General features: G+C 54.2%; 1 protein-coding gene across 5 annotated transcripts in view; it reads right to left on the reverse strand.

The window, feature by feature from the left end:
* ABLIM3 (actin binding LIM protein family member 3) overlaps positions 1 to 14,341 on the reverse strand; it is a 54,769-nt gene extending 40,428 nt beyond the window's left edge. For 2 of the 5 annotated variants that reach the window (XM_054168213.1, XM_054168216.1), the window contains exon 1: positions 13,878 to 14,340. In XM_054168213.1, the coding sequence (XP_054024188.1) occupies positions 13,878 to 13,890 (13 nt within the window). In that variant the 5' untranslated portion in view covers positions 13,891 to 14,340. Of the gene's footprint in view, positions 1 to 13,877 lie in introns of all 5 variants that reach the window. The other 3 variants (XM_054168215.1, XM_054168214.1, XM_054168217.1) reach the window with 2 other exon arrangements.

Consider the following 14,341-nt stretch of genomic DNA (forward strand, 5'->3'; position numbering starts at 1 on the left):
GGCAAGCACAGGTCCACTAGTTGAGGATGCAGAGATGCTCTGATGGTCACCATGGCAACCCCAGTATACAGCCAGGGTGAACAAAGCTGACAGGAAAGAAACAGAGAAAAAGGGAAAGAGGGAGAGCAAGGGGGAAACCCAGCCAAGAAGGAAAAGGAAACAGTCTGAAGTCATGGAGCAAAGGCTGGGGAAGGAGGGAGCAGTGGGGTGGAAGAGCACAGGTAGTGTGGAAAAGCAAAAGGAACAGAGTTGCCTTTAGGCTGCTCACCTTAGGACAACCTTCAGCAAGGTGACCCAGGACATGCACTGATTGCACCACCGAGGTGCTGCCTCTCAGTGCCACTGTGACTGTCCCAGCAGTGTGTTCCTCCAGGACATGGCATGTTCCCAGGCAGGCAGCCCAAGGTTGTGCTTCAGGATGTCCTGTGCAGCACAGGCAGGCAGCACCCTGACAGAGACCCAGCTGGCTCAGGAAGCCCTCTCCACACCCTGAGGCAGCTCTTAAATCCCCAACTGAAAAGACCCTTAAGGTGATGGCTGTATGGGCGTCTGGGGCCAGGTTATTCAGCACCTTCTTCCACTAGCACAGATGGATTGACCCAGCTTTTGGGTCAGCACACATGCAGTAAACATTCCCCCTCCCTGCTGCAGCCCAGTTTTGGGGTCCAGGCCCACTTCTCAGCCCAACTGTGCCAGCTCTTTGTACTGCTACTTCCCAGCAAAGCAGGGCTGCCTGCATCCCCATGGCCCTTAAGAAGGCATTTTGGAGGCCAGAATACCACGAGCTCCAAGTGAAGCACAGAGTCCTTCAGAGCCAAAAACAGTCCCAACCCCACAACAGCTGGCCATCCCCACAGCTGGTTGTGAAAGGAGCCTGGAGGCAGTGGGGGACAAAGTGTGCCTTGGGGCTCACCAGAACCCCTAATCCAAGGTCAGCGCAGGAGGCAGAGGTGCAACCACAAACACATTGACCTAAGCCCTTGCACTGGAAGAAGGAGCTGTGTCCACTGCCAAAGCACACTCCTCTCTCACTTCTCCATCCCACTTCATTAAAGGCAGAGTATTTAAAAACAGACCTCAGGGTTTGGGTCAAAAAGCAGCGACCACAGCTCTCTCAGCTGGAATGGAAAATACCATCCCACTTGGCTGTTTATTCTAATGAAATAAATCCCAAAGGCAAGCTCCCCCTCTGCTGAGCCACCCCTGTGATAACTGAGCCATAAACACAGCAACAGCCTCCTGCAGGCAGGCAGCAAGTGCCTCAGCCCACTGACGGTGGGGATGGAGTGGGTACCTGGGTGGTACAAGCTGGAGGTGGTCAGTACATAAAAGCCTGGCAGGAGCAGGAGGAAAACTCCTGGGAAGAGCACTGAGCGAAACAGCTCAGCCATTTTAACAAAGAGAAGATGAGAGACACCACTGAAGTAACCACCACAGATGCTGCAGGAGCAGCTGGAGCAGGGCAGCAGGCGATGGGCACCTGGAAAGCTGCTGCTGTGGCAGAGCAGTACCTGTCTGCTGTGGCACAGGGCTGTCTCAGCAGCTGAAAGCACAGCTCTGCGCTGGCACTCACACAGCATCTCACTCTGTAGAGAGGGCTCAGTATTCCCTCAGCCGCATCCTGAGCCTCCATGGGTACGCCATGGGATGGTCCAACAATAGGGCCAAGGGGTGCCAAGCAGGGCTTCATGCTTGGTAAGGACAAAGCAGACTGGGGACAGGGCAGGAGAAGGCCTATCTAGAACAAGAACAGCCCGTGAGCAGGGGTTTCGGCACAGACATAATCCTCTCGCCTCCTTCCCACACTCGTGCTCTCCTTGGCTCCTGCGTACACCCAGGATCCTGACTTCAAAAGCAGGGGGGCTGCCAGTGCAGGAAGCGGCAGGCAGGCAGACAAGGCTGTCTCCTGCTGAAAGCCTTTGGTGCCTTTCATCGAGTCAGAGAAAAAACAGCCTTCAACCATCAGGCTGGAGGCGAACAGCCAAGCCCTGGCATCAGGTCCTGCTGCTCCCGACATGGGCCAGGCACAGAGATCTAACCCTCCCTCCCTCCCAGACAGGGTGGGTTTAGCCCTCCCCATCCCACCTCCCTGCTATATATACCTAAATAAATCCATCTGTGTACAGTAAGCACCAGAGATCCTCTTAACCCTCCACACTCTGCGTTCAGGAGCTGGGGCTAAGCGCTGCTGCCCTGTGCCGTAGGGCACATGAATTGGGGCATTCTCTGGTGACAAACCCAGTCATGCAGATCAGCTCAGCCACGCCGAGGGCACTGCTCCTTTCCCTGCTGAGATCTCCCTTCCCAGCCAAAGTGATGGTCTGCCCCCAGCAGCCTTTGGAGGCCGCATCTCCCAGCTCCTCATTAGTGACAATTAACAGGCAATCAGGAGGCCCGGCAGAGCTGGCAATTTCCAGGGAACAAGTCCCCTTTCAACGGGGAAAGCGAACGTGTGCTTTGTTGTGCATGCTTTTGGCTTAGATGAGACAAAAACTGCCTGCCAAGGAACAGAATGATTTGCCAAGCCAGACCCTTTGTGCCACCCGACCAGTGGAGCCGGGAGCTGGGGCAGCCGCAGGTGACCTCTCTGGACGAGCCTGTGCCCTGCCCCGTGCCTGCAGGATGCTCTCACACTGCCCAGCAAAGGGCAGGCAAGGTGGGAGCAAGGACTGGGGTTACCTCTGCCTTGGGGAGGGTAACAGGCTCTGGCCAGCAAAGACCATGACGCTGGCTCAGAACCACCCACTGCCCTCCAGAAGTTATTTCAGACCAGGTGAGAGGCTCCTCAGAGTTAGCAGAGACCAGCCAGGGCAGGAGGCACCTCTTCACCCTCTCCAGACTAGGGGCTGGCTGGGGTTTGGCAAAGGAGGTAGGGTAGAAACATCAGCACCCACAGAGGTTGGCTGGACTTGGACCTCAGCTCCCATGCTACAGCACTAAAAAAGCTGTGAGCTTGAGAAATGCCACGAGATCAGCACACAGATGAGCAGCAACCCTTCCTAAGAGGCCAGCCCAAGCACCAGGCAGCCCATGCTCTCCAGCTTTGCCATCCCCCAGCCTGGAGCCAGGCAAGGCTTACCCATCACCAGCCCCTGCTTCCCTGGGTCTTTGCCTAGCTGACAAGGAAGAAAAGACAAGCAAGCAACCAAGAGTGAGATGGCCTGGACGCGACAGGCTGGCAAGTTTGACAGTAGAGTCTTGTTAGCAGGACTTTCATTCCCTGCAGTTTGAGCAGGGGCAAAGCCAAGGAATGCTTCCCAGCCGCCTCCACCAATTGAGCTTGGCTGCAGAGAGCTTTAATTGCCAGTGGCAGAGCAGGAGAGTGGGCAGCAGCTGAGGGGTCCAAGAAGACAGACGGCAGAGTGGTGCTGAGGGCTTCTGCCACTGCACAAGGTTAATTCTCAGCCACCAGGACAGAAAACTCTTCTTGTTCATTCAGCTACTCTTCCTCCAGCACCAGAGGTGCATCTGACCCCATACTGTGCCTGCTGGAGTCTGAGGTTGGGGTGTTTCACCCTAAGGCTGCCACACCTCGATGAGAACACATCCTGCCTGGTGCCACCAGGTATTTGAGACCACATGTCTGGACCAACTTGGGTGCAAGCCCACAGCTCAGGGGAACAGCAACAGCCACAGCAGAGCTCCAGCAGCTCTCTAGGGGAAGGAGAAGGGTCTGGCAGATCTCTAACCTGACTAAGCGCTCTGGGTGCCCAGTGGCTCTGCTGTACCAAGCACAAGCCAAAGCAATTAGCATTTCTTGGAGACACTCTGTGTAATCTTCCCTGAGTGATGAGGAGTGCTGCTACAAGCACAGGGAAGAGCCTGGAGCCACTTCCTGGGACCAAGGAGACACTGCTGGCAGTGATGCAAGGCCAAGCAGGGCTGTCCCATTGAAGGGACCTCCTGCCACTAGCTCTGGGACCACTGCTCTAGCTGGACACTGGAGAGCTGTGACCTCTGCCAGCCACAGCCCCAGACCCACCACCACCAGGTCTTGCTTCTGCAAGCTACCAGGCAGCAGAAAGCCAGAAGACAGAGCAGAGAGGCAGCTCTCAGCATCTTTCTTGGAGAACAGCCCAGGTGGGAAAGGCCACTTTGGGGAAAGCCAGGGCCAGGACCAACCTCATCCATCAGTTTCCAGGCAAGGCCTGAGCCTCAAGGCAGGAAAGCAGCAGAGATGAGCCTGGAGCTGTTTGGGGAATCACAGAAGAGCAGCAGCAGCCAGCCCAGGCCAGACATCCAAGTCATGGATTATTTTTAATGGCTACTTTTAGAACACTGTGAGCACCCACAGGAGAGACAGCCTAAGATGATGTTCAACCCATCCCTCTCCCCAGCACGTGCAAGTAACATATCTCACAGTCAGGCTTTTTATAGGGTTTCCCATTCCTGCCGGGCATGCAGCTCAGCAGCTCAGTATGACCACACCACTCCCTCCCTCAGCAATCACTCACATGCCGTTCACTAAAGTCTTTCCATTCCCTCTCTAGTTGTTTCCTCTCCTCTCCTTATTAGGGATCCACCTACCTATCCATCTTCTCATTCTCTCCCCCTCTGTGGCTATTTTTAAAATGCCATAAGAGCTCTCAGCTGGCAGCATCCTCAGGGATGGGAGGGATTTTGTATGTGGCCCATCACGAGCCATCACCGGCGCATAACTCACCGTGCAGGCAGTGAGGGACTTCTCTCTTTTCAAAAGCAGGAGAGGGGAGAACATCCACACCTCGTCCCTCAGCTCTCCCTGGCCAGCACTGACTGACACCTCCCATCCCAGAGGAGAAGGATCAGATCCAACCCACTCCTCCCCCAAGAGGGCAGTTAGGCCAGATGGTGGGGCAGCAGTGCAAGTCCTCTCAAGTAGCATCTGTGGGAGTATGAAGGGATGGGTTTGCTCACTGAATAAAAGGCTCTGAGCTGGGGATCATCCAGCTTCGTGCCTTAGCATCTGCCATCAGATGAAGGAGGGCTTCCTTGCTGAGAAGATGGCTGTGTTTCCCCCTGTATGGCCACGCAGCACATGTAAGCTGCTGTAGTGCTTGGTTCCCAAGCTGCTCAATTGTCAAGAGGTGAGGGGTATGTTGGTGCTGCCAGCAAAACTCACTCCAAAGGCACAGCCTGCCCCCAGGAACCAAATCTCTGGTGACAGCCTGAACACCAAGGTCTTCCTGATGAACCCAGCTCAGCCTGGATGGCAGGAGTGAGGAAGCATTCATGGACCACACAGGCGCTGCACCAGCAACACAAAGCCCACTTTTTTCTCCTTGATCTGGTTATTCCCCCAGAAGAGCTGCCTTCCCCTTCCCTCCCAACGCTCTGGGTGGAGACCTGATGCGTATAGATATCCCCTTGCCGAGGCCCGTCCACGCCACCTGCCCCCCAGCCCAGCTCGGCAGGAACCGAAGCAGGCTGCTTACATCTCTGCTGCAGGGGCAGGCTCGCTGGTGCCAGCTGTCGGGCTGGCGCTGCCAGGGAGGCACGGGCACGCTGACCCAGCCGCAGCACAGCAGCCTCGGCGGCTGCCAGAAAGGATTAAGCTGTGCATAACCTGAGAGGTGTCCCGCGGAGCGCTAATCTCTGTGTCACCGGCGGGACACCCGCGGGAGCCCTTTGTCACCAAGGGCTGGGTGTGTCTGCAGGAGCTGAGCTTGGCCACATCACCCTCAGATAATGCTCGGGCGATGCAGCTATTCACAGCATGTAGGAGGCTAGAGGGAGCTCATCTTACCTTGCTCCACCTTCTCCATCCTCAAAGGACTGCGAGCTGATGCTGAAGGAGGCGGAAGCAGGGTGATGAGGATGGGCACCCGAGGGCCCTGGCACAGCAGAGGGCTGTTGAGGTGTAGAGGAGGATGGGTTTGCAGGGAGCAGCACTGTGCTGTGATCGTTGCACAGACAAGAGGCTGTGTGAGTGAGGACAGGGCAGCCTGTGCTCCACTGAGTGAGGACAGGGCAGCCTGTGCTCCACCACACCGATGGCCAGAGGCTGTGTGAGTGAGGACAGGGCAGCCTGTGCTCCACTGAGTGAGGACAGGGCAGCCTGTGCTCCACTGAGTGAGGACGGGTGCAACAGAGCAGAGAGGGGAAATCCGGAGCAGAGCTGCCTGCTTGGATAGCAGAGAAGCCAGTGCTGAGCTGTTGTCCAGACTTGGGTCCCATGCCATGCACAGGGAGCTGTCCTGCATTTGAGCAAGTGGAGTCTGCACCACCTCCAAAGGGGCTCTGGGACCTCTGCCTGCCCCAGTCCCCATTTCTTTGGGCCATGCAAGAGAGCCTTTCCATGCCTTTGCAGTACTTGGCACCTCACCACTGATCTCTATCTCACAGTGCAAGCACAAACTGTGGGGACCTGCTGCAGGCCATATCTGGCAGCCCAGAGACCTGTTTGCTCATGCAGTCACACACAGGCATCCCAGGTGATGCATACCTTGCAGCCACACCAGCCTGCTGAGAAAGACATCCACTGCCCCACCTGGGCACCACTGTGGCCAAGCCAGAGAGAGGATTTTTTTAACCCAGGGAGTGCAGCATGAGACAGGCAGGGCAGCAGGGACTGACAGACAAACCCTGGTCCAGTCCTGCCTTGGGGAAAGGCAAGGAAGTCCCTTCTTAGTGAGAAGGGCTGCTAAGGGGAGGCAGCTGGCCCTCTTGCACAGTTCTGATGTGCAACAGAGACGGGTTTAAATGCACAGTTTCCTTCCCTCCTCCTCTTCTAAACCTTTTAGCAGAGAGAAGTCCTTGATCAGGGAGTGAAACAGACACTCTGAGGCAACCACCCTGCTGGGGCTCTCCCTGTCTCCACCAAAAATCCAGGCTGGGGAGCAGCTGCAACTGGGAGATCCCCACCACAGCACTCAACATGTCCCAGCAAGTGCTTCTGAGCCAGGGAACAACCCACCCAGGCCCACAGCTGCTTTAAAAATAGCTCCCCTTTGCTGGCAAGTGCCCCTGGGCTGAGCAGTCCTCCACAGGATGCCTCTGCACAAAGGGGTCCCCAGGGCTGGCCGCAGAATGGATGCCAGCAGAAGAGAAGCAAGACCTTTTGGGTCAGCTAGCACAAAACAGAACCTCCAGGACCTTGCAAAATGCTTTCACAAGTGAGATGCTAGCAGTGAGTTTGTGAGGGGTGCTGCACTGTGGAGCCTGGCACATGCACTTTGGGAGCTCACGCTCTGGGGTCTGGGTTACATTTGCCTTGTCCAGCAGCAGACCACAGCCTGGCTGTGTGTATCTGGGAAGCAGTCACATAATTCACTGCTACGAGAACAGGTCGAACCCTAAAACTCAAATTCAGATTACAATGGACCAAGCTGGGCTGGGGAGGAGCTTCCAGGGCTGGCATTGCACCAGCAAAGCCCTTCTTGCCCCACAGCAGTGTGGTGCCCTCCAAAACATGCCTCACGTGGCCAAGAACGAACACAGAAGCCAACAGGATAGTTTCAAACTATCTGTTCTCTGTTCCTCAGAGAAACCTTTACCCAAGGACTTCCCCAGTTGTCCATGTCTCAGAAACAAGGTGGAAGTGGAGTAAAATGTCTATTAACAGAAGAACAAGTGATGCTTGGGGCTCAGAGGATCTTGCCAGGGTAGAAAGGGTAAGAAGAAAGGAAGGTCAGACAGACTACATAAAGGAAACTATAGTACCAGCTCCTTTATTTTAAATCTCTGCCTCAGGCAGCAGAGAAGGCACATCAATTCCCAGGCCAGGGCTTATGGCTGATACTAATAAAGCATTCAGAAGACTACACCTGAACTGAAAAATGCCTACCAACAAGCTGAGCCACCCTCAAGTAAATGGCAACTGTGAGCCTGAGTTTTCTGCCACACTACATCAGTTTGGTCCTGGTAAACTTCAGACAGACCTTTCTAGAAAGCAAAGCACATCCATCAGGGTTGTGCATCAGTGCACTCAAGGTCTTCTACCTCCACAGCAACTTACTGAGCCTACAGACTCAAGAGGCAGAGATGGTAGGCACAGGAGGGCTTGGGACAGCCTAGGCGCCCTCCAAGCCCTTCCCTGCTGCAGTCACCCTGCCACACTTGTCCTGGACTGCTCACAAGCAAGCATTCTGGACCTGAAGTGTCTGAACTCAGGCTCTGCCTTCCCTTATGGCTACTGTGGTCACTCCCAAGCCCCCTTTCATCCTGCAAAGCTCACTCCTTGCCCCACTGCTCTCTGCCTGAGTCCTTGCCATCACCAGTTTACCCCCAGCACACTTTCTGGAGGTGCTGCACCAACATATTTACTCTGAAAACATCCAATTAGATGTTCTAACCACTTTGCTATGGCACCATGATGAGTCTGACAGGAGCTTGTTGGGTTTACCTTCACTCCTTCACAGCTTAGCAGAGAGCAAAGGCTGCACCACACTGGCTCCTTGCTGCCCACAGGACAGCCTGTCAATAATAGAGCCTGCTGGCATCACTGACAGTTATCTGGCTACACCAATCACCACCTGGCCATTAGAAAACTCACTCTTTATAAGAGCATGGTAGGCCTTTGAAATAACTCAGTTGCTTCAGCTGACTTTACAGCATGCACTTCACTGGCCTGCAGGGCCACTTTTCCATGGCTTCTGCTCTTCAAAGGGCAGGCTGCCAAAAAAAGACGGTTTGCAGGAGAGCCTGAAAGAAGCTTGGTGAGAGTCCATTCACCAGCCTGAGGCTAGAGAGAAGCTGCCTGGGCTCTGAATTTCCTCAGCACCAAAGCAAACGCAACAGATGGTTGTCCCTTTGCTGGGCTGCCCAGAGAACAGAGGACACAATTTTTATCCAGTTGTTTGTGGCAGCAGCCTGGGGCTTGGCTGTTAATTGAGAGGACCAAGAGATAGGTGGAAAGCCTGGAGTTCCCCTTGGTGCCCAAACTCTGCCAAAACAGTGCTAGAGCCCTCCTTGCAGACACATGGATGCTAGGTAATGTTCACAGGTGGGTTTGGAGAGAACACACTAAGAAGGCAGATTTTTATGTCTTGCAAGACTTTGTCTTGCACCAGTGTCCCTTCTTTCTTCTGTCCCACCTGCACCCATCCCTTTTCCTTCTACAAGCCTCCTCCTTAATAACTTGCCAGAGAAGGAAGAGTTCTGCTTGGAGATCTGTCTCTTTCCCCACTGTACACAGCCTGTCCAGCAGCTCTTGGGGGAGCAGGGGTGAGGAGCACAAGGGTTTGGCCAAAGCCATTCTCACCAGGCACCCAGGGAGTAAGCAGCAGTGCCACTGCTCTAGTCGGCACCTCCCTCTGCTAGGTCTTCCCTCACTGGAGATATGCTCTGCCCCCTATTCACTGCATGCCTGTGTCAGCCTCCAACAGTGCAAAGATTAAACAGGAACCAGTGTTGGTCATTTACTGTGAGCGCTGTGACTGCAAAAGCTCACCTGTACCACAAAACCCCAGGCCTGGCTGGTGTCACTCCTGCAAGAACTGGCAAGACTAACACTTCTCATCACACCAACAGGCTGATCTCTCTGAATTCACTACACTTGTGGACACAGAAGTTCTTCTCAGCAGGTCCTACCCTGCTGGGTGGGGAGACCTTGTGAATCACCCTGCTTGATGAGCTGTACAGAGCAGAGCTGGAGCTGCCAGAGATGTGCAACAGCACGTGACTCCTTTGTAATGACACAGGGACTTAACAGAGTTTGCTGGTAAACACTTTGCAACCACAGGCACCTAGAGATTACTGGTAATTATGCTTAGTGGATCACCCTGTAACTGGGAGCACGATTTAGGAAAGACAAAAATAACCAAGCAAACATGCTGCATTCATCAGTATCTGTCATGAAGCTTTTCTGCCCAAATGCCAGCCTCTCCTCATGTCTCCTCCTGCAGCTTTGAGACTAGAGGAGCCTCCAAGCAGGAATTTGAGAGGTGCCAGAGGTTTGGATGATCTGGGGAAGCTTTCCACTTCACATACCAAACCCCCTCTGTGCTCCAATGGACTGTCAGCTGCTCAGAAGAAAGAGGATGGTCCTGCTTTGCCCAACCCTGAACTAACTTGTCATGGGGGCAGATTATGGTCTCCCTCTTCAGGTTATATACTGGAGACAAAGGAGTCTGGAAGATCTCTGCTTTGTGAGCTAGCTTCAATAACCCATAGCAGCACTGATCTGGTGCCTGCCAAACTTGCTTCAGCGTGGGAGTCCCCCAAGGAGCTGTGTGTGCCTCTGCTCAGACCAGAGCCCATTAAAGAGGGGGCACCTTGCCACTGACAAGGTCAGTGCCAAGACTCTCAGCAGCCACCTTCCCACCACAACAGAGCTGGACCAAGAGAGACAATATGCAAATTCCACCCCCAAGGGTCCCATCAGGGTGACCCTCTACTTGCAGATCATACTCACTCCATGGACCTGCAGCACCCAAACTTGATGTCTGCCTTCAAAGCTGATGGGATTACTCACACATTTCAGAGTCTTAAACCCCTGGAGCAGCTGACAGCTTCAACCCTTTTCCTTTTAATGAGCACAAGCACAGCATTGGTCACGTTCAAATCCCTGCACCAGGTCAGCTTCTGAGGGAGAGGTTGAACACAGAACATAGATTTCCAGGGGTGATTTCAAGGGACGTTCTCTTGGACAAGGGTTTGCATTACAGGATCTGGCTACAATGGAATTGCAGAGCAGCACTGATTGTCCTGTTTATGAATGTATGAATCCATTTGCAACCCATTATCAGTGCTAACTGGAGTGGGAGGTATAAATAGCATAGTTAATGTAAATATCAACACTGTGCCCTCCAAACACTTGCAGCACCTGGTGGGGCCAGGAGAAGAGGCCACCTTCCCTGCCAGCACAACACTTGCACCCTCAGGGATACCTAGTTTGCTCTGCAGCCCTGGGATATGAGTTTACACCCAAGATCAAGGGCCTTTTCCTCTTCACCCTGAAGGCAAGATTTCCATATGGCTTCTGCTTCCCTGAGAGGCGATGACATGGGGCCTCTAACCCTGGGACCTGCACCAGGGCAGGCAAAAACTCCTGTGTGCTGTGCACACAGCATCTTCAGATGTGCACCTTCACAGCCCAGCAAACCCTGCCCAGAGCTCCCCAGAGGCCTCGTGGATAGTTTTGTACAACAGCATGGCTTGGGGCCAGCCATGGCCTACAGCCCCAGGTTTCCTGCTTCACGTCAGCTTCAGACAGGATAGAAGAGCTATCCAAATGAAACAACTCAAATGGAAGGAGTGGTGGGAATTCACAGATCAGATGGTGGTATTTTATCCTCAGCTGCACATCTCATTGATTTGCCAGCCCCAGAATTTTGGTCCTGGAGCCACAGGTACATCTGTAAATCACTTCATGGACAATTGGGCTTCATCATCCATCCTCCTCCCATGTCTCCCTGTCTCTTCACATCTGCACAGGTACAGCCTTGTGTACCATGAGAGACTGGGGAGGCTTGAGTGCAGCTGAGCCTGCTGGCTGGATCCCACCACATTTGAGCCCTTGGTCAGTACATGGCCTGGGCAAAAAGACCCCAAAAAAAGACCCAACACCAACCAACCTTAAATAAAATCAGAGAGCAACAGAGCTGGCCATGCCTGGGAGGCAGAGCTGCAAGCAGGGTTGGGATGTCTCCGACCAACAGGCAACACCAAGCTCCCCTGAGCCACTGGCTGCTAGCAAAGGGTTGCAAAAGCCATTGCAGGTCACTGCCAGGTAGAATCAGTGAGGTGAAAGAGAGATGACATAAAGGCCACTGACGAGGCTCCTCAGCTCCTTTTATGCCTTACAGGCATCTCTCATGGACATGAGAGATACAGGCTGGGTAGGGATGTGCAGAGCTGGGTGAGGCAGCAGTGAGAGCAGAGAGAGAGCTTTTGGCAGCATTCACAGCAGTCACAGAACATGCTGACAGAGGAGATGGCTCCGCACCCCATGCCTGGCTCAAAAAACCATCTGGAAGAGGATCATTCCATGGATAAGAACAAACATGAGCCAGCACTTGGGTATGGCAAGCCCTACTTTGAGCCCCTTGGCTAATGAGAATAAAACACCCTAGAAGCCTAACAGAGCAGAGCCCACTGCCTTGCTGGGTTGCAAAGCCCAGGTGCAGTCCCAGAGAGACCATAAGTAATCATCCCATAGCACAGAAGTGATCACCAGAGTGCCCAAACCTTTACTAAAGCACATAGCTACTTGGAAAGAGGTATTCAGGCAATATTCAGGCAAAGACTGTGAAGACATCCAAGGGGCTTGGCAAGAGCCAGGGTGGCAGCTGGCTGCCAGCAAATCCAGAAGCTGAGGCATGGCTGAGTGATGTGCCCAAGGTCACACAGCAAAGCAGTGGCACCTCCCAAGAGGCTCCTAGCTCCATCTCTGCGCTTGCTGCCTGCCCAGCGGCCTCCTCCCATGAATCATGTCAGAGCAACAGGCAGGCAGCACGTTTGGGTTTGCTGGCACCCCTCTCTGTGTGGGGGAGGACTCAGTAAAGGAGTTTTGCAGCACAATCAGATAGTTATAACACAGCAGTACCATAAACAGCTCTTATCACCACCAGCAGCCAAGCTGGCTATTAAGAGCTGGCAAGGCATCCCAAAAGGAACCAACATGCATTTGTCAAAATTGGCTTAGAGGAAGATTAACAATGCCACCTGACCACTGTGGCCAATGACCCCAGTGAGCACTGTGTGCCATCCCAGCCCTCTGCTCCAGAGCCAAATCCACCGCTCGGAGAGGCAGAGGGAGGACCCTTTGTTATCAGACATCAGTTATCAGCCGGCTCGGAAAGAATCAATCCCTATTGTTTCCTACCTGGGCACTACCAGCCCCACTCCCCGGGGATGGGGGCTAGCTCCTGTTGCAGGTGTGGCTCATGCAGAGGGCACCTGGAAAGTTTTGTTGCCTGTGACACAGCCCAACAGAGCTGGAATCACCTGTTCTGTTGCCTTGCAGCGTGCCAAGGTATTTTTCACGGTGTTTTGCTTGGGAACCACCCCAAGCCCTTGGATTGAGAAACCTCAACACAGAGAGAAGTCACTGCCCTGCCGTTTCTGTCTGGGGAGTCCTTTCTGCACATAGACTACAGGACCCACAGGAGGGAGGGCACTTTCCTCGGGCAGGTTATCCCAGGAGGAAGCCCCTCAGGTGGCCATCAGCATTGACTCCTTTGGCTGGGCACTCACCACCTTCAAAGGAATGGATCAAAGCTGCGCTGGCAAGGTGGGTACAGCTGTCACACACCATACCAGCCAGGAAAAAGAAACTGATCGTGACTTGGCCAAACCTGATCCATCTTTCCAGACTTTGCAACGAGGACATGAAATCAAAAGTAACCAGACTAGTACCAGGTGCCAGTTCTCATCTTCTGCAGCACATTTCCAAGCTCTCCTTCTTTAGAAATTCATACATTGTGCATGAATGCCTCTGTGTCTCACACACACAATAGAAACACCCACATCCTTAGCTGCTGAAGGGAGATGTTTTACAGTATTGCACCTGTGCTTTGCTCAGGTCACTGCTTTCTGGGTCTCTCTTCCCAGTCAGGCTGTTCCCCCTGTGTCCATTTACATGCAGGCAGTGGCATCAGCAAGTGAGTCTGCTGCCTGTCAGAGTGCTCCTGGCTCCCTCTCACCATGTTGCATATCGACATTTTAGTCCATGATCTGCCCTCCAAACCCAGAGATACAAGCCAAGAAAAGTACTCGGTGGAGATAAGCACCACGGCTCGGTCGACATTAAACAAGAAAAAAAAAAGGGCCAGCAAAGCAAGATGCTGCCAGGAAGCAAAAGGCAGACAGTAAAATAACAATAACAGAAATAATAAAATCCATCCTGTTCAGCTTGTCAACCCTGCTGTGACGTTTTGTTTCCAAACCCCCCCTAGCTAAATGAGTGCAAGATCAGCCCCGTTCCCATAGCGAACGCAAGGGAAAGCCATACTTACTGCTAGTGCTCATCTTGCTGGTCCTCCTCTGCCCTTCTCATCCAACAAAGGGGACAAGGATGCTCTTTAAATCCTCTTTTTCTTCCGCCTCCTGGCAGTGGGAGGAGGTTGCCTCTCTCCTTCCTAGCAGCAATATTTCTGTGCTATCCCCCAGCTAACGCATCCCAAGGCAGCTTCGCGACCCCGCACGCTCCCTCTCTCTCCGGCTGCCGCCGCTCTCGCCCACGAATGGCAAGGTCAAGGGTGTCGGCGGCTGGGAGGGGGCGAGGCGGGCAGAAGGGACGCCCGGGGCCGGCCCGGGGGAGGGTCCCGGCGGGGCGGCAGCGTCCGCGGGCGCGGCGCGGCCATGCACTGCGGAGCGCGGCCGCGGCCGCTCCTCTTATAGCGGGTGTGGAGCCGCGGCGGGGGCCGCGCAGCGCCGCGCCCCGCCCCACCGGGCCACCCGCCGGGATCGCGCCGGGCGG

This window comes from Dryobates pubescens, chromosome 16, assembly GCF_014839835.1.
Source record: "Dryobates pubescens isolate bDryPub1 chromosome 16, bDryPub1.pri, whole genome shotgun sequence".
In the NCBI taxonomy this organism is placed as follows: domain Eukaryota; kingdom Metazoa; phylum Chordata; class Aves; order Piciformes; family Picidae; genus Dryobates; species Dryobates pubescens.